The sequence below is a fragment of the Hypanus sabinus genome, chromosome 7, assembly GCF_030144855.1.
Source record: "Hypanus sabinus isolate sHypSab1 chromosome 7, sHypSab1.hap1, whole genome shotgun sequence".
In the NCBI taxonomy this organism is placed as follows: Eukaryota; Metazoa; Chordata; class Chondrichthyes; order Myliobatiformes; family Dasyatidae; genus Hypanus; species Hypanus sabinus.
Genome location: NC_082712.1, coordinates 174,505,503 through 174,525,800, shown reverse-complemented (window position 1 = coordinate 174,525,800; position 20,298 = coordinate 174,505,503). Strand labels below are relative to the sequence as shown.

Genomic DNA, 20,298 nt, shown 5'->3' with positions numbered 1-20,298 from the left:
TGGTCAACCCCAACCAATGGAGAGCCTCATGTTGTGTTTCTTGCATTTACTGTGAATGCCCATAAGAAAATGAATCTCGGAGTTGTATATGGTGACATCTATGTGCTTTGATAATAAATTTGCTTTGAACTTTGAAACTATTCCTCACCTGTACAGATGCTTGACCTACTGACAGCGCAGCAACATTGTGACTCAACCAATGGGAGGCTAGCAAAAGCCTCCAGCCAATCAGAGCCCAGAAGCTGTAGGAGGAGGGTGTGATTGTTTCTTGGAATGCTGAGTCCGCGATCCATCACTGAGTTCCAGAGTTTCCATGTGCATCTTTTCAATTTAAAGATAACCTCACATGGAATGCAATGATGGAAAGAGATAATGACACCCTTGGAGAGAGCAGCAAAAGGGACATCAGAGATCTAAGCAGATCAGCTCCACACCATCCAGAAAGGATGAGCAAGAAAGCTCCCAAGTACTTCCCCTCACTTTATGACACCAACAGCGTCTTCTCCCCGCTCAGCAATTTCAACATCTGGGAGAACTTGTTCCCAGCCGAGGAGGTCGCGGAGAACAAGGCTGCCAGAACTCCACTATGGCCTCAGGGGCTGGCCGAGAACCCCTATGAGCCCCTCAAGTTCTTCTCACCCCCAGCGGGAGGGGATTCCACCTGGAGTGAGCTAGATGAGATATGTGAGCTAGACATCAGGCTAAAGGAGATGGAGCTCCTTACACTGACAGGAGATGGCTTTGATTTGCGGCGATGTGAGTTCTAGCGTTAACCTTCACTTACTGGTCTTTATCAAACTCAAGAGCTGCAAGCTAATATTGCAGATTTATTTGAGTTCAAGAGCCACAAGGCAATTAATGTCGCAGCTCTAAAAGCCCTGGTTGGGCCACACTTGGAATATCATGTTCAGTTCTGTTTAGCTCATTACAGGAAGGATGTGAAAGCTTTAGAGAGGGTGCAGCGGAGATTTACCAAGATACTTCCCGGATTAGAGAGCATGTCTTATAAGGGCAGGCTTTGCTCTTTGGAGCAAAGGATGGTGAGAGACTTGATAGAGTGTACAAGATTAGAAGAGGCATAGATTGAGCAGATGGCTAGAAACTTTTTTTACCGGAATGAAAATGGCGAATATGAGGAGTTTAATTTTAGGGTGTTTGAAAGAAAGTATTGCAGGATGTCAGATATACGTTTTTCACGGAGTGGTAGGTGCATAGAATGAGCTGCTGAGGTGCTGGTAGAGGCGGATACATTAGGGGCATTTAAGAAACTCCTAGTTAGGCACATGGATGATAGAAAAAATTATGGCCAAGTGAAAAGGGAGGGTTAGGTTGACCTTAGAGTAGGTCAGCACAACATGGTAGTTTAAGATGGCACTACCAAAGAGGTGCAACAGCGTACTAGTAAATAATAAGGCAAGAGGTTCAATTAAAAACAGCTTCTTTTCTGAAGAAAATTGCAGTGAACTATCACCGCAGGCAGAGGCAAGGGTGGTTTGGGGCATGAGTAGGCTGGGGCATTGCAAGGCGCAACGTTTTCGAGCCAGAGTCACAGATGGGCTTCGTATCGCTTTCAAAGGTTTCAAAGGTACATTTAATGTCAGAGAAATGTATAATGTACATCCTGAGATGCTTTTTCTTCGCAACCATCCACAAAAACCCAAAGAATGAACAAGAGTTAAATATTGCGTGTAAGTGACAGCAAGCAACAATCCCCCCCTCCCCCCACCGGCAAAACAATATCGGCACCCGCCACCAAGCACTCAAGCGTGAGCAAAGCAACAGTAGAAACACATACTTGTAGTACTCCATAGAATACTTGTTCACCTGGTATTCAACATAACACACGCTCTCTCTCTCTCTCTCTCCCTAATAAGGGAGAAAGAGGTGTTTCCATTTCACAATGAGAGGGTAGACATAACAAGCTGGTTTATGATTGCGTCACTTTTTCCAAGCTAGAGTCTGGATACACAGCCCTCCTTGGATCTTCCATCTCTCACGGCATACCGGTCTTCTGTTTGAACGCCGACCTGCGATCTCCCCCGCTCCCCCCCCCCCCCCATCTCCAGAGCCGTGAAAACTCAGTCCTCCGAAAGCGAGCGGAGCTCTTAGGCCGAGCCCTTGGCGTGCCGAACAACGGCCGGTTGTGAAGCCCCGAGAGCGGGTCCCATTCCCGCAAAGAACCGTAGTCAGCGTGTAACTCCTGATAAGGGTCTTCACAGGAACCCTGAAAGGGACAAATAGAGAAATGAAAGATGGAGAAGTAGACCTGTTTCTGAAGATGCAAGCAAAGGAGTCGCTGTTAGGCGCTGTTGTTCTCCTAAGCTCCACCTTCTTCATGCATTTTGGAGATGGAGTGGGCGATATGGAGAGGAGTCAATGCGGAAGAGTTTTGGTGCCCGTCCACCTCTCCCGGGTGTGAGGTTGGATCACTCCAAGTGCCAAGCTAATTTGGTGAGATCAACGACTTCAAGCGGTATGGCCCGGGCGTATCGGGGTGCAGGAATCCAGTTCCTAATACAGGGCACTACTTGGGGATTTGACAATTTAAATGTCGGCTCAGATAGCTTGGAAGCCTGAGGCAGGTACAAAGGCTGATTTTGCTCTTTCTTCCACAAATATGTATTCTTTTCTCAGCCGCACCAAGGCTGTGAACTGATCCAGCTTCTGTGAGTTTCTGCCCCACTAGTGTGATGAACTAGGGTCCAAAGATTGGGCTACTCCAGCTGCTTCGGGAGCCGATCAGGGACTCGGTCTGATTTGGAATGCTGTTGGCCTTCTTCTATTGTTTGCTCGATGTGCGCTTTCCACTCCTCCCTCTCTCTGTGCAGTTGTACTTGATCCATTTTTTATTGGCTTCGTCGGGTTCCATGCTTTGAAGCTGCTTGTAAGCAGACAAATTTCAAGGTGTATAATTTCAAAGGTTCAAAAGGTCCATTTTAATGTCAGAGAAATGTATACAATATACATCCTGAAATGCTTTAATTTATACATTCTTTGACAATAAATGTGCTTTGACTCTTGAAGAGCTTGTACTGTGCTGTAATGTTCTATGTTCTGTTACAGTCTTCTATATTTCAAAGCCCAAAGTTCCAATATCAAAGTAAATTTATTATCCAAGTGCATGGATGTCACCATATACTACCCTGAGATTCATTTTCTTCTAGGCATACTCAGCAAATCCAAGAACCATAATAGAATCCATGAAAGACCACACCAACAAGCAGGACAAACAATCAGAGTGCCAGAGACAACAAGCTGTGCAAATATACAACAGAAAACCTGGGTTTCAGCACCTAAGTTACAGAGAAAGGTTGAACAAATTAGGTCTTTATTCTTTGGAGTATCGAAGGTTGAGGGGTGACTTGATAGAGGTATTTAAAATTATGAGGGGGATAGATGGAGTTGAAGTGGATAGGCTTTTCCCATTGAGAGTAGGGGAGATTCAAACAAGAGGACATGAGTTGAGAGTTAAGAGGAAAAAGGTTAGGGGTAACACGAGGGGGAACTTCTTTACTCAGAGAGTGGTAGCTATGTGAAATGAGCTTCCAGTAGAAGTGGTAGAGGCAGGTTCGATTTTGTCATCTAAAAAAAAAATTGGATAGGTATATGGATAGGAAAGGAATGGAGGGTTATGGGCTGGGTGCAGGTAGGTGGGACTAGGTGAGAGTGAGTGTTTGGCATGGACTAGAAGGGCCAAGATGGCTTGTTTCTGTGCTGTAATTGTTATATGGTTAACGTATGAGGAGAGTTTGGTGGCTCTGGGCCTGTACTCGCTGGAGTTTAGAAGTATGAGGGAGATCTTAGTGAAACCTATCAAACGTTGATACGTATAGGTAGAGTAGACATGGAGTGGATGTCTCCTATATTGGGCGAGTCAAGGACCAAAGGGCAACGCTTCAGAATAGACGGATATCCCTCTAGAACAGAGGTGAAGAGGAATTTCTTTAGCCAGAGGATGGTGAATCTGTGGAATTCACTGTTACAGACAGCCGAAGAGGCCAAGTCATTGGGTATACTTAAAGCAGAGGTTGATACATTCTTGATGAATCAGAGTGTCAAAGGTTACAGTGAAAAGGCAGGAGAATGTGGATGAGAGGGATAATAAATCAGCCATGATGGAATGGCAGAGTAGACTTGATGGGCTGAATGGCCTAATTCTGTTTCAATGTCTTACGTTGCTCATCATTGTTCTGACTTCAACTCTTATGACCTGTGACAGATAAGTTCCTAAAGATGCTGAAAGATGAGAAGATGCAAGATATCAAGACAGCCAAGGAAAAGAACCTTCAGATCTTAAAGGACAAGGCAAAAAAATGGTAGCCTTCCCATCGAAGAGATCTCTAGGGGCTAATATATAAAACATTAAATCAGACTTCATTACTGCTAGGATTATTTTTTCCATATTTGTAACTATAAATCATCAATTCACTAAATAAGATATTTCAGTATAATTACTCAACTTGAGCTGAATTGAGTTAGATGTTATTTTACTGTATTCTTTGAATCTCGTATGGGGCCCGTCTCGAACACACAGTGCATATTCCCCAGCGGCTCTCAGACAGAATGTTACAGCAAAGGGTTTTACCACAGATCACGTGTGTTCAGACCAAATTATCGGCTAGCTTGATCCACCAGTATCTGATTTCTTTCACAGACCAAGAATGATCAACTTTTGTGAAGGTTTAGTTCATGACATCTTGCCCCACCTTCATTAATTCCATTTTATTAAATATTTAAAGAAATTGAGTCAAAGAAGAGCGTTAAAGAAAAATCTTCTTTCTTTTCCTCTTAACCATGTTGTTTTCTTAAGGATTACTATTTAATTTCTGAAAATTTGGGAAATTCTATGATAACAGTGTAAGTTAGCAGCCTGAAACCAGGGTGTCTAGATGCAAGATGGTCTGAACACACATGATCTGTGGTAAAACCCTTTGCTGTAACGAGACACTTCAGTGGGATCTATATGGCAGGTGGTAGGAAGGAAGGAGGCCATGGGGATAGTTATCCTGCACAATTAATTAATCTATTACTCAATTCCATTCTGTGGAAGCTCTTCTCTCTTCCATTTTCCATTTCCTGATCTCTGCATGAGACTCTTGCTGGACATCAAGGGAATGGGGAAATACTTGGAGAAATTATAGGTTTAAGTTTCCATTATTTCAATGAGACAAACTTTGTTCTGTGTAATAAAAGTTTAAATCATTTCCTCATATTTTCACCTTATGCAATTGAAAGCCAGTCCTATTTCCTTTGAAAGGATTCTCCCCCAGAGATCATTGCCTTTGGATGCCTGTGAATACTTAACACTGACTGAACCAAGTACATTGGTTTCAACTAATGGCTTTCTGTGATGCTCAGCTGGAGTCTGTGTTGAAAGGTCTACTTATTCATTATGATATCCCCACATCCCTGGCATTCAGGTATGATTTTTGGGCATTTCAGCCATCTTTTCCACTGCCAGAAGTGATACAGATGGGGATGAAAGGTCTTAATCGCATCTGGTCACGGAATGCACTGGGCCATTTTAATTGGAGTGTTCGGAGTGCAATGCAATAAATTTTTGTTCATGGGAGGAGAGGGGTTTTCTGGTGTTAAACATGTGTGAATACTGGAGGCTAGTTGGACTTGGCTCCTTTCATCCTTCCTCAGATTATAGCAAAACAGTTACTTGTGATTACATTAATGGGCTAACATCTGGAAATGTGAATTCCAGTCCCTTTACAGGAGCTAGGCATTTTAACTTCAATTAATTAAATTAATCTATGAATTGAAAAGCCTAAAATCAGAAAACACTGGTGCAGATGTGTTAACCAACCAACCTGGCTTCTTTATGTTGTTTAAGGAAGAACATCTACAGTTCTTTCCTGATTGATCTAACTAACTAACCGACTGATAAGATAGACTATTAACCAGCTCAGGAGCCATTAATGCTGGCATGACTGAAGACAACTGAGTCCTGTGAATTACAAATAAATAAAAAATCATTCTGATAGCCAATTTTCCCACACATATGTGATATCATTCAAGCTGTTTTCCAGTAATAATCAACTTATTTTTAAAGATTGGCTGCCACACAAAGTAATAAAAGTTAATATATCAGATCCTTGTGAATAATTGCTGTGGCCCAAGATTGATACAGGTAAAAATTCTGAGGCTTCAATTAGAATTATGTCTGCATATTTCTCTTGATAACAAGGCAAAAAGCATTTCATCATAGAGTATGTGAGAAAGAAAGACAATTTGATCTGTGTTGCATTTAATGGGTGAGAATTGTTAACATAGAGAAAACACTGAAAAAGAGATCTGTGTAAGCAAATTCATGGAGCTATTGAAACTGTATATCATTGGAATATTCAACATACAAATAGTGTAAAATGTCAATGCTTGGAAATATGAGTGGTTTATTTCTCAATGCCCATGGATAAGTTCATGACAGAATATTAAATAAAAATTCAAGATTCAAGATTGTTTATTGTCATTCTTCAGATCACAAGTGTAAAGGAGATCAAACTGGTTGTTACTCTGGATCCAATGCAGCACAAAAAAAAACGATAAACATGAAGAACACAATAAAAATCACAATAAGTATAAATACATAAGATTAGCTCATATACACAGACTGATCATATGTATATAAAGTGACACTAGGCACAGGAGTGTCTGTACATAAGGTGACTCTGACAGGATATATACACTCAGTGGCCACTTTATTAGGTACACCTGTGCACCTGCTCATTAATGCAAATATCTAACCATCCAATTATGTGACAGTAAAGCAACTGAGTGCATAAAACCATGCAGACACAGACAAGAGGTTCAGTTGTTGTTCAGGCCAAACATCAGAATGGGGAGCAAAAGTGATCTAAGTCACTTTGACCATGGAATGATTGTTGGTGCCAGATGGGGTGATTTGAGTATCTCAGAAATTGCTGATCTCCTGAGGTCAGGAGTTCCCAACCTTTTTTATGCCAAGACCCATACCATTAACCAAGGGGTCCCTGAAACCCATGTTAGGAACCCCTGCCTGGGATGTTCACGTACAACAGTCTCTAGAGTTTACAGAGAATGGTATGAAAAACAAATAACATCCAGTAGGCGGCAATTCTGTGAGTGAAAACGCCTTGTTCATGAGGTTAGGTCAGAGGAGAATGCCAGACTGGTTTAAGCCGACAGGAAAGCAACAGTAACTCAAATAACCACACGTTACAACATGGTATGTAGAAAAATATATCTGAATGCAAAACATAATAACGTGCCAAATGAAGTAGATGATTGCTTCAGAATAGGATATTTCTAGTGTTAATATTTTTTGGAAATGAACTAGTCAGGTCTCTCAGTGGGAGAGCATTTTGGAGATAGTAAACACTATTCTATCTCATTTACTACAGCATTCGAGGGGGATAAGAGCAGACAAGTCAGGAAAACATGTAATTGGAATAAGTGGAAATCTGAAGCTATCAGGCAGGAACTTGGAAGCATAAATTGGGAGTAGATGTTCTCAGGGAAATGTACGGCAGAAATGTGGCAAATGTTCAGGGGTTATTTGCGTGGCGTTCTGCATAGGTATGTTCCAATGGGAGAGGGGCAGAAACCGTGATGTACAACTGTTACAGTACAGCAACAATGAATATGGAATTGAGACAGGTTTTTAAATAAACAAATAAAACCTTTATTAAACACTGCTCAAAAAAACCCAAAAGTAAACAAACAACTAACTTAACTGGAAGTTGGCTGCTATATGGCAGCTTGAACAGTTCTTAAAACAAGAAATGCGAACACAGTTCTTAAAAGAAGTAAATGCAAAAGTCCAAATGATTTACACAGTCAATTAGGAGAGACTTTTCTTGAAGTAATAAATTCTCTTATGACGTGATGTTACTGCTTATCCCAGTCAAAATATGTCTTGCCCAAAGGACTTACGATGAAGGAAATAAAAACGGCTTAAATGGACTGACCTTTTCCGTTTGGTGAATAGCTCACTGCCCCAGTCATTTCTGCTCTTACAGCAGGGACTATCGTGGGTGCAGATTGGTACCTTCTGAATGAAGATTCCATAACGTCTCGATCTTGTATTACCGCTAACACCAAATTGAATCGATCCTTCAGCTTCCCGAACTTTAATAATTCTTTACTCTCTGACTGGACTTTAACTGGCAGTGATTTCCAGAATTGCTGGCACAACAATTCTTGCAGTAGAAATTAAAATTCCACTTTAAAAAAAAATGCAGCAGAATGGAGTCACTGATGAATTAAGCCACAAACTGACCTGCGTCACAGCAATGTGTTCTCCTTTTATACCTGTTGAAACAGGCCATCACATGACCTTTCACTGGCGGGAAAATTACATCACTCCATCATCACAAAGCCATTACATCATGCCCAACCGAGACTCAATTACATCACGGTCATGTGACAGTCACAAGATACCACAGGGTTTGTAACACAACAGTTGTAGAAAATCTAGTTAAGAAGAAAAGAAAAGCTCACAAAAGGTTCAAAAACTAGGTAATGTTAAAAATCTAGAAAATTGTAACACTAGCAGGAAGGAGTTTAAGAATGAAATTAGAAGAGACAGAAGGGGCCATGAGAAGGATTATGGAAAACCCCAAGGCATACTATAAGTATGTAAAGAGCCAGAAGATAAGATGTGAGAGAATAGGACCAATCAAGTGTGACACTGGAAAAATGTGTATGGAACTGGAGGAAATAGCAGAGGTACTTACTAAGTACTTTGCTTCAGTATTCAATACAGAAAAGGACCTTGCAATTTTAGGGATGACTTACAGCAGACTGAAAAGCTTGAGCATAGAGACATTAAGAAAGAGAATCTGCTGATGTTGTTGGAAAGCATCAAGTTAGATAAGTCACCAGGACCGGATGAGATGTACCCCAGGCTACTGTGGGAAGCAAGGAAGGAGATTGCTGAGCCTCTGATGATGATCTTTGAATCATCAATGGGGACGGGAGAGGTTCTGGAGGATTGGAGGATTGCGGATGTTATTCTCTTATTCAAGAAAGGGAATAGAGATATCCCTGGAAATTATAGACCAGAGGGTCGTACTTCAGTGGCTGGTAAGTTGATGGAGAAGATCCTGAGGGGTAGGATTTATGAGCATTTGGGGAGGCATAATATGATTATGATTAGGAATAGTAAGCATGGCTTTGTGAAAGGCAGGTCGTGCCTTACAAGTCTGATTGAATTTTTTGAGGATGTGACTAAACACATTGATGAAGGTAGGGTAGTAGATGTAGTGTATATGGATTTCAGCAAGGCATTTGATAAGTACCCCATGCAAGGCTTAATGAGAAAGTAAGGAGGCATGGGATCCAAGGTGCTTTGTGGATCCAGAACTGGATTGCCCACAGAAGGCAAAGTGTAGTTGTAGACAAGACATATTCTGCATGGAGGCCGGTGACCTGTGGTGTGCCTCAGGGATCTGTTCTGGGACCCTTACTCTTCGTGATTTTTACAGATGACCTGGATGAGGATGGGTTAGTAAATTTGCTTATGACACTAAGGTTGGTGATGTTGTGGATAGTGTGAAGGGTTGTCAGAAGTTACAGAGGGACATTGATGGGATGCAAAACTGGGCTAAGAAGTGGCAGATGGAGGTCAAACCAGATAAGTGTGAAGTCCTTCATTTTGATAAGTCAAATATGAAGGTATAATATAGCATTAATGTAAGACTCTTGGCAGTGTGAAGCATCAGAGAGAGCTTGGGGTCCGAGTTCATAGGACACTCAAAGCTGCTACGCAGTTTGATTCCCTGGTTAAGAAGGCATACAGTGTATTGGCCTTCATCAACCACGGAATTGAGTTTAGAAGCCGAGAGGTAATGTTACAGCTATATAAGACCCTGGTCAGAGCACATTTGGAGTACTGTGCTCAGTTCTGGTCACCTCACTACAAGAAGGATGTGGAAGCCATAGAAAGGGTGCAGAGGAGATTTGCAAGGATGGTACCTGGATTGGGGAGCATGCCTTATGAGAATAGGTTGAGTGAACTCGGCCTTTTCTCCTTTGAGCAACTGTGGATGAGAGGTGACCTGACAAAGGTGTATAAAATGATAAGAGGCTTTGAGGCTTTTCCCCGGGGCTGAAATGGCTAGATCGAGAGGGCATAGTTTTAAGGTGCTTGGAAGTGGGTACAGAGGAGATGTCGGGGTAAGATTTTTACGCAGAGAGTGGTGAGTGCATGGAATGGGCTGCTGGCAATGGTGGTGGAGGCAGGTACGACAGGGTTTTTTAAGAGACTCCGAGATAGGTACATGGACCTCAGAAAAATAGATGGCTATGGGTAACCCTAGGAAATTTCTAAAGTAGGTACATGATTGGCACAGCATTATGGGCTGAAGGGCCTGTATTGTGTTGTAGGTTTTCTATGTTTCTGTGTTATTACTGAAGTCTCATATAGTGTACACAGAGAGCATAGAACACAGGCTCCCCCAGAGGTTTTCAAAGGATTTTACAGCAGAGAGATTTTTTTTGTTTCATTTTATACATTTTTAGAGCCCATGCTCTATTCTACCCTGCAGAAACATTATTTCTTTTTATTGCACTTTTCCTCCATTTTTCCCTCCCAAGTTTCAGTGTTGCCACTGAAGATGGAAGGTGCCTATATAAACATGTCGCACTGCAGTTGCAGCCTCCTACTGTGGCGGCCCCATAACTTTATGTTGCCTCTGCTGTCCCTATTCTCTCTTCTCCTGACCTACCCAGTTCCTCCAAAACCCACCTCAGATACCCCATTGCCCTGTTCCTTTACTCTCCTCCACCCTCACTCTCTGTTGATAGTCCACAAACCCCATCCTACTCTTTCCCCTCCACTGTTCTCATCTATTACACCACTGTCCTTATTGGTTCCACATTCCACCTTCCTCTACCACCGGGTTCCACCATCTGCAGCCCTTTGTCACGTCCACCTATCACCTCCCAGCCTCAGTCCCTATCTCCACTCTCTCTCTATCATTAAGGACCACACCATTCACATCTGAGACCTGACCACTTCCCTTTACTACCCTCAGGGTGGAGGTACAGGAGCCTGAAGACCCACGTTCAATGATATAGGAACAACTTCTTCCCCTCCGACATCAGATTTCTGACTGGTTCATGAACGCATGAACACTACTTTGCTATTCCTCTCTCAGACAATTTCTTTGTTATAATTGTCACTTTTAGTAATTATTTATGTTTTGCACTCAATTGCTGCCAGCTGGCCAGTGGTATAGTGGCATCTGTACCAGACTTGTAGGCGAGTGGGGTTTGAATCCAGCTGGCTCCAAGCATGCTTTCCACTCGGGCTGGGTTGAGTGTCAAGCTAGCAACTCGGCCTCGTAAAAAACAGACAAACGCTAAAGAAACAGCAAGAATGATGCCGAACCAGGTGTGATAAGGAACTCAACTCGACTTCTGCCACAAAACAACTGATTTCACAATATTTATCAGTGATAATAAATCCATTTCTAATTCTGATTCACCTGACGCTTTCAGGATTCAATTCATACCGCTCTCTGCTGGGAGTTTGCATGTTCTCCCCCTGTCCGGTTTCCTCACACATTCCAAAGATGTACGGATTAGGATAAGTAAGTTGTAGTCCTGCTTTGTTGGCTCCAGAAGCGTGGCACCACCTGTGAGCTACCCCCATCATATCTTCAGACAGCGTCAGCTGCTTTTGCAAACAATATATTTCACTGTATGTTTCGACGTACGTCAGAAGTAAAGCTAATCTTTAATCTTTAGTTTCCTCCATCTGCCTATCACAGACCCTACCCTGATTCTACCTATCACTTCACATCTGTTGTCCAACCCTTTCCCTTTACATCTGTGTCCTAGCTTTCCGCTTGTGGGAGCCATGTATCTACTTGTTGCCTGGCTGTATTGAATCCATCCAATTTCCTAATGAACATTGAACACTACCTCACCACTTTTTTAAAATTTCTATTTTCCCCTACTTATTTAACTGCTTAATGTATGTACACACACATATTTACTGCAATTCACTGTTTTTTCCTTGTCATTATGTACTGCAGTGAGCTGCGACTGCAAAGTTACCAAATTTCACAACTCTTCTTCGGGATTGAAAGGAAGGGGGAAGACACCAAAATAAAAAAGGTGTGAATCGTTGGAATTCTCTACCCATAACTCTTCTTGAAGCCAAGTGGATGGAAATGGGAATGGAACAGGTCAGGGACACCGTACCGGGAGTGTCAGCTGCAATCTGTGACTAACCCAGTTACGGGCTCACACAAAGTACATGCACATATATGCACACACATACACCCACACAAGTGTGCATACACATGCGTACTGCACACATACATGGAGACTTACCTATATTTACACAGATGCATGTGTGTACACACACACATGCACATCACATGTACAAGCACATGTACTGTATGGCATGTAAATGCAAACACACATGTACACTATTGGAATCCACTGTTCTTAATAATATGTTTCATAAGATTTTAACAAACTCATGTATTTCTCATAGTACGTGGTGGTTCATCCCCACTCACTGGCAGAAAGCGGTATAGCAGCTAAACTAATAGTTTATCAACTTTCTCATTTTTCATTGGCTACATAATAGCACATTACCCACATGATGTATTTCAGAATCAGAATCAGAATCAGGTTTATTGTCACTGGTATGTGACGTGAAGTTTATTAACCTAGCAGCAGCAGGTCAATGCAATACATAATATAGAAATTAATTCATTAATTAATCAATTACAGAATATGCATATTGATTTAAAAATATGTAAAAAACAGAAATAGTGTATATTTTTAAAAGTGAAGTAGAGTCCAAGGATTCAATGCCCACTTAGGAATCGGACGGCAGAGGGGAAGAAGCTGTTCCTGAATCGCTGAGTGTGTGCCTTCAGGCTTCTGTACCTCCTACCTGATGGTAACAGTGAGAAAAGGGCATGCGCTGGGTGCTGGAGGTCCTTAATAATGGACGCTGCCTTTCAGAGACACCGCTCCTTGAAGGTGTCCTGGGTACTTCGTGGGCTAGTACCCAAGATGGAGCTAACTAGATTTACAATCCTCTGCAGCTTCTTTCGGTCCTGTGCAGTAGCCCCCTCCATGCCAGATAGTGATTGCAGCCTGTCAGAATGCTCTCCACAGTACATCTATAGAGAAGTTTTTGAGTGTATTTGTTGACATACCAAATCTCTTCAAACTCCTATTGAAGTATAGCCACTGTATTTGTTTAATTATGTAGCTTACTGACTAGTTTATTCCTGTCTAAGGAATGTCTTATCTATAAAAGTGAGGGAATTTTCAGAAGTGCCATCTAGGCTTTGTCTTCACATCTACAGTATACGCCTCTTACCATTGTTACTCAGCTCTTTATTTAGTTTGCTTAGTATTTGTATGTTTGTTTGTACTCTAAAATAAACTGAAATCTTGGAATTAAAACTGCTCGTCATCCCTGACTTCCGGAAAACCCTAGAGATCAGAAAGTAAATGGAGAACTAAAAACAGCTACATGCAAGCACATGCGCGCGCACACACAGACACAGATACACACAGACACAGATACACACACACACACACACACACACTTGCAAAGTTCAATCTTTAGACAATATTATTTATTTGGTTCTTGTTTTGAAACAACAGAATTATATTTTCATTATTAACGGTTCACTTGGAGAATGCGAAAAACTGACAAACTACAGCACAGAATGATTGTGGAGTTTAAAACAGGTCCATAGTTGAGTAAAAAGCATCGGTGTTATACAGCTTCTCTCTGGGTGCTAAGTCCTGATTCCCAGAAAGCCTTTAACTTGCAGAGTCATAAACAGATTACAAAATCCCAGGCATTTGTTGATTATGAGCATCTTCCCACTTTGAGACTGACGCCAGTATCCAGGAATCAAATTTAATAATAACAATAATAATAACTTATTTACAGAGCAAGGTTTATAGACACAATGTAGTTCAAAGTGCATTACAATGGGATAAAGTGCAAACATGAAAATAAAAGACAAAATTATGTTAGTTAAAAGCAAGGTTAAATAAATAGGTTTTGAACTGGCATTTAAAAGAGTCAACTGGGGTTTTAAATATACACAGGAGAAATTTTAAAATAAGTTGAGTGATTTCAGCCACAACAAGAAATGGCTCTGGAAAGTGTTCTTAAAGATGCAACTTAGGCTGGGCTGTCCACCTTCAGAAACAGCACATTAATAAATCACAGATATCTGTCTCCACAAGGAGCTGGAAAGTACTGTTTTCAATATGACAGACTCCCGATTGGTTTTGTGAGATAGTCCCTCATTTACAAATCTTAGTGACAGAGCAGACCATTAAAAAAAATAGAATTATTCTTTTTTGCTGGAAATCTCAAATTAAAATATTGGGGATACACAACGGGTCAGGCGGCATCTGCAGAGAGGGAAACAGGGTTAACCTTTCATCTTTCCTCAGACGCAAGAGTACAGCAATGACCTGAATTGTTGGCTCTCCACAGATGCTGGTGGGCCTACTGAACACTTCTGGCATTCTTTAGTCTTTAGAGTCCTAAAGCAATACAGCACAGATTATAGGCGCTTCAGTCGAACCAGTCCATACACACAGTGCCCTCCCAGCTAGTCCCAATTTCCTGCCGTTGGCCCATATCCCTCCATGTACCTATCCAATGATACTACTGTACCTTCCTCAACTACTTCCTCTGGCAGCTCATTGCATATACTCAGCTCACTCTGTGTGAAAAAGTTGCCCCTCCAGTTTCTTCTAAATCTTCCCCTTCTCACCTTAAACCAATGCCCCCATATTTTGGTTGTCCCTACCCTGGGGAAAAGACTGTTACCAACACCTTATCTAAGACTCTCATAACTTTAAACATTTCTCTCAGGTTACCCTTCATTCTCCTACAGTCCAAGAAATAAATTTGATGCTTATAATTCTGTGTTTTTTGCAGTTTGCGCAATTTACTCTTTTTTTCACACATTGGGTGTCTGACGTTTTGCTATTTCGTGGCTGTCTACGGAATGGCAAATCTCGGGGTTGAATACTGCATACACTTTGATAATAAGTGTGTTTCAAATCTGTGAATGAAGACCGAGCCTCACCAAGCTCCACCTACAACTTAGGCCCTCTAGTCCTGGAGACACCCTTGTAAACTTGTTCCAGTTCAACCACCTTTCCTATAACAGGGTGACCTAAACTGTACACAGTACTCCAAGTACCTTTAAAACATAAAGTAAAGCATCTGAATGAATTCATTCAAAGCTAAGTGATTTTCTGATGGAAGTTTTGTTCGGTCCTACCAAACTATAATTTTGTAAGACCATTTGTCCTTCACTTGCTGCTTCCTTCTGAGGTACTTTTCCGTGGTCACAGTCTTTTCCCCAGGGTGGGGAATCTTAAACCAAGGGATGTAGGTTTAACGTGAGAGGGGAAAGATTTACAAGCAATCTACAGGGCAACTTTTTACCCAGAGCAGAATGGTGGAGATGTGGAATGAGATGCCAGAGGAAGTTGTTGAGGTGGGTCCAATTACAATGTTTTAGGAGATATTTGGGCATGTGCGTGGCCAAGAAAGATTTATGGACCAAATGGGACAAGCTCAGATTGACAACTGAGTTGAGGTGGACCTGTTTCCATTCCATATGACTCTCTGTGAAGTTGGAGCTTGAGGTAAAATTCCAGAGGCCAAGAAACTCCATAACTCTTGAATCAGGAGACTGGTCACACGCCCTTGATGGAGTCAGACAGAATAGCAATTCTGCCACCATGAGTGCTGGTAAATCAATACTTTTCCACAATCATTCCCCTCCATCTGAAATACTGAATTACTGAACAGGAAAAGCTCTGTGCTGGACACAAACCATGGGGGTCTTCACTCCCACAACAAATACCTAAGGGAGCCTAATCACCTAGGATCCTCAGCCAGCTGCAGAATGACCTATTTGGAATGTGAGGGGGTAATTGGACCACTGATCAGGCCAGTTCCCTGAACAAATTATCTGAATTAATCATCCTTTGGAATTGATTCTTTTAGAAGTTTTTCAGCAGGAAGTTATGTCAACATGATATACTTCAAGGACATTTTACTGGAACAATGTTCAGCTCACAATGTCCATACTGATTATAAAGCCATTTTCAATTTATCCCATCTGTCTGTACATGGTCCATATTCTCCATTCCCTGTCTGCTCATGTGTCTGACTAAAAACTTCTTAAACATCACAATTGAAATTGCAGCATGTTCCTACTGCTCTCTGCGTAAGAAACTTGCTCTGCAAATCTCCTTTAAACCTTCTCCTCTTACCTTACACCCTGTCTGAGACGTGAATAATCCATTATAAACACAAGGGATTTTGCAGATGCGGGAAATCTTGAGCAATGCACACAAAATGCCGGAGAAACTCAACAAGTCAGGCAGCCTCTACGGAAATGAATAAACAGTCAATGTTTTGGGCTGAGACCCTTCAACCTGGTGGTACGTATTCACAAGCTTTTATATCTTCTGCCTGACTGGCGGGGGGAATGAGGAAACGTCTTAGGCAGAGAAAACCTCTGCCTAAGTCATCAGGAAGGTGAAGAAGGCAGAATGAGGAGGAGAGAGGAGGGGAACGAGTATAAGCTGGGGGAAGGGTGGGAAGGTGGATGGGAGGAGATGAAGTAAGAAGCTATGAGGTGACAAGAAGAAAAGGGAAAGAGCTGAAGAAGCTAGCATCTGATAGGAGAGTTAGAGTGTACCATGGGAGAGAGGGAAGGAGGGGTAGAAACCAGGAGGAGGTGATAGGCAGGCGAAGAGAAGGAGTGAGAGTAACCAGAATGAGGAATGGAAAAAGAGATAAGGGGAGAGGGAAGAGCAGGGAGCAGGGAGTAATACACTGTTCTGTGTAATACCAAAACTTGAAGGACGACTTTCCATTAGGTTTTGTTTCTTGAAATCTTTCTCCAGAATAAAAACAGAAAATGTCAGAAACAGCAGCAATAGATGGTGTTGCTGGTATTTTCAGCCATTTGCAACTTATAGAGCTTCAAGCTCCCTCGGGTGAAGAACCTGGTGGTGGGAGGAGTCTGAGGGATATTCTATCTACCAGAGTGGATCTGCTTCCTGACGCACCTTCAAATGAATCCCCACCCAACCCATTTCGGATGGAGAAAGCAGACAACTTCAAGGGTTGCAGACGGATGGACCAGGAGGTTGATGTGGAGAAAACAGTGGGAAGTTATATGTCCTGTTAGAGTCAAAAGTGGTTGCCCTTGCTCACACTTACAGTCACGTCAAAACCAAACACCCATGGGACAGACCACCGAGTCATAATGAACCAGGACATATGATTTGTCTTGGTTGGTTACACTCTGTTTGTATAGGTTGATACTGTGGTGAAGAAGGCACTTTTATTGGCTGAAAAATTGTGTTCAGCAGTCAGGGAGTTATGTTGCAGTTTTATAAAACTCTAGTCTGCATCTGGATTTTTGCATATGATTCTGGTCACCCCATTATAACAGAATGTTGAGGTTCGGAGGGGGTGCAGAGGGTTATCTGGATTAGAGGGTGCGTGTTATAAGGAGAGGCTGGACAAATTTGGGTTCTTTTCTCTGGGGCAACAAAAACTGAGGGGAGATCTGACAGAAGTTTCTAAGAGGCACAGATGGAGTAGGCAGCCAGTACCTTCATCCCAAGTTCAAAATGTCTACTATCAGAGAGCATGTATTAAAGGTAAGAGGGGTGAAGTTCAAAGGAGATGTGCTGGGCACGTTTTTTATAGAGACAGTGGTGGATTCCTGGAATGTGTTGCCAGGGGTGGTGATGGGGGAAGAGGGGGAATGAAGTAAAAAGGTGGGAGATAATAGATGGAAGAGGTAAAGGTGCATTTTAGAGGCTCTTAGACAGGCACATGAACATGTAGGAATTGGAAGAATATGAACAATGTGTAGACAGAAAAGATTCCACCAATCACCCCCAGAAAAGATTCCACCAATCACCCCCAGAAAAGATTCCACCAATCACCACCAGAAGAGATTCCACCAATCACCACCAGAAGAGATTCCACCAATCACCACCAGAAAAGATTCCACCAATCACCACCAGAAGAGATTCCACCAATCACCACCAGAAGAGATTCCACGAATCACCACCAGAAAAGATTCCACCAATCACCACCCAGCTTTTAGTTCAACTACTCCCCCACCCACCTGGCTTTACCTATTACCTGCTAGCTTGCCCTCCTCTTCCCTCCTCCACCTTCCTGTTCTGGCATCTCCCCCCTTCCTTTCCAGTCTTGATGAAGGGTGTCAGTCTGAAACACCATCTCATTATTCCTCTCCATAGATACTGCTCTCTTTAGGTTCCACTCCTGACCTGCTGAGTTCCTCCAGTACTTTTTGTGTGCATTACTTTAGTTAGATGGACATGTGATTACTAATTAGTCCAGCACAACTCTGCTCTGTGGTCTGCCCAGGACTTGTTGGGTGTTTACTGGGTTCCTGCCATTTATTGCTAGACATGGGATGGGTTGAGCTGAACTACAGCTGTCTCTACACCTGGCTGGTTCACCACCATTCCCAGCCCTGACAGGCAGTGGAAGCAGGTGCTGGCTTTAAACGCAAGACTGGTGAATACACAACCTACCAAGGGAACCTGGAGGGGGAAGAGACAGCTGAACGCCAAACTTCCTGGCTGCAAATTAGTAAACTCTGCCCCATCCACAATTATTAGTTATTGACTTGATGGAGGTGTACAAGATGATAAGAGATGTACAGTACTGTGCAAAAGTCTTGGGCACCCTAGCTACGGTATATATATGTGCCTAAGATTTTTGCACAGTACTGCATATTGGTTAAAATAGGATGGTGGTTGGAAAACAGAAATATGAGCCTTCAGCTTTGAATTATCTCAGTAGTAGTAAGTGCTATGTGATAATAGGAAAGACATACTATACAAAAATTCTTCGGCACCCGAGAGATATACATGTGCCTAAGACTTTTGCTGTAAATGGAGTGGACAAGCCAGAGATATTTTCCCAGGGTGGAAATGGTAATACAAGAAGGCACAATTTTAAGGTGATTGGAGGAAAGTACAGTATAGGGAGGATGTCAGAGGTAAATCTTTTACAAAGGGAGCAGTGGGTGTGTGGAATGCTATGTCAGGGGTGATGGTAGACAGATAGAGAGCAGGGAGATTTCAGAAACTTTTAAATAGACACATAGCTGATAGAAAAATGGAAGGCTATTTAGGACGGAGTTTAGGCTGATCTTAGAAGGTCAGCTCAATATTGTGGGCCAAAGGTGCTGTAATGTACGATGTTCTATGGACTTCACTCTCTCTGTAGCTGTTACACTTTATTCTGCGTTCTGTTATTGTTTTATCTTGTTCTACCTCAGTGTACCGTGTAATGACCTGATCTGTATGGACATAAGCAAGACAAGCTTTTCACTGTATCTCGGTACACATGACAATAATAAACCAACACCAATCCTTCTGGGTAACAGGGGCACAACAGACCAAATGCTCCACATGTACCATAGGTTTCCACGATTCGGTAAATCCTGTGTGGTCCCGTGACCAAACTCCAGTTCCTACTTCTCCATGTCTATCCCCAACATGCATCTCTGAATATTCGTCCAAGCTAAAGATTTCAGACCATGTCTCCATCTACTGGGAAGCACAGACTACCATACATGCCATCTTCTTCATAAATTAACACCATCCTTCACATTGACGCCACTGTGGGTAATTACACTCAGTAGCCATTTTACACCTGTACACCTGCTCGTTAATGCAAATCTCTAATCAGCCAAACATGTGGCAGCAACTCAATGCATAAAAGCATGCAGACATGGCCAAGGGGTTCAGTTGTTGTTCGGACTGAACATCGGAATGGAAAGAAACGTGATCTAAGTGACTTTGACAGTGGAATGATTGTTGGTGCCAGATGGGGAGGTTTGAGTATCTCAGAAACTGCCGATCCCCTGGGATTTTCATGCACAAGAGTTTACAGAGAATAGTGCAAGAAAGAAAAAAAACATGCAGTGAGAGGCAGTTCTGTGGGTGAAAACACCTTGTTAATGAGAGAGGTCAGAGGAGAATGGCCTGACTGGTTCAAGCTGACAGGAAGGTGACAGTAACTCAAATAACCACACGTTACAACAGTGGTGTGCAGGAAGGCATCTCTGACTACACGTCAAACCTTAATGTGGGTCTGCTACAGCAGAAGACCATGGACGTACAGTTGGTGGCCACTTTATTAGATATAGGAGCGATTTAATATTAAGTGGCCACTGAGTGTATCTGCACTCTCTGCTACACCACTTTGTCAGCAGAATATGA

General features: G+C 42.3%; 1 protein-coding gene across 1 annotated transcript; it reads left to right on the top strand.

The window, feature by feature from the left end:
• Positions 1-446: 446 nt before the first annotated feature.
• LOC132397570 (uncharacterized protein C11orf91 homolog) lies at positions 447-4,320 on the top strand. The gene is made up of 2 exons (XM_059976388.1): positions 447-756; positions 4,220-4,320. The coding sequence occupies exons 1-2, from the start codon at positions 447-449 to the stop codon at positions 4,318-4,320; spliced, it is 411 nt and encodes a 136-aa protein (XP_059832371.1).
• The last annotated feature ends 15,978 nt before the right edge of the window (positions 4,321-20,298 follow it).

Coding starts and splice junctions, on each gene's coding strand:
- LOC132397570 (XM_059976388.1), top strand. CDS start 447: ATGAGCAAGAAAGCTCCCAAGTACTTCCCCTCACTTTATGACACCAAC. Junction 757..4,219: donor TGGCTTTGATTTGCGGCGAT/GTGAGTTCTAGC, acceptor GACCTGTGACAG/ATAAGTTCCTAAAGATGCTG.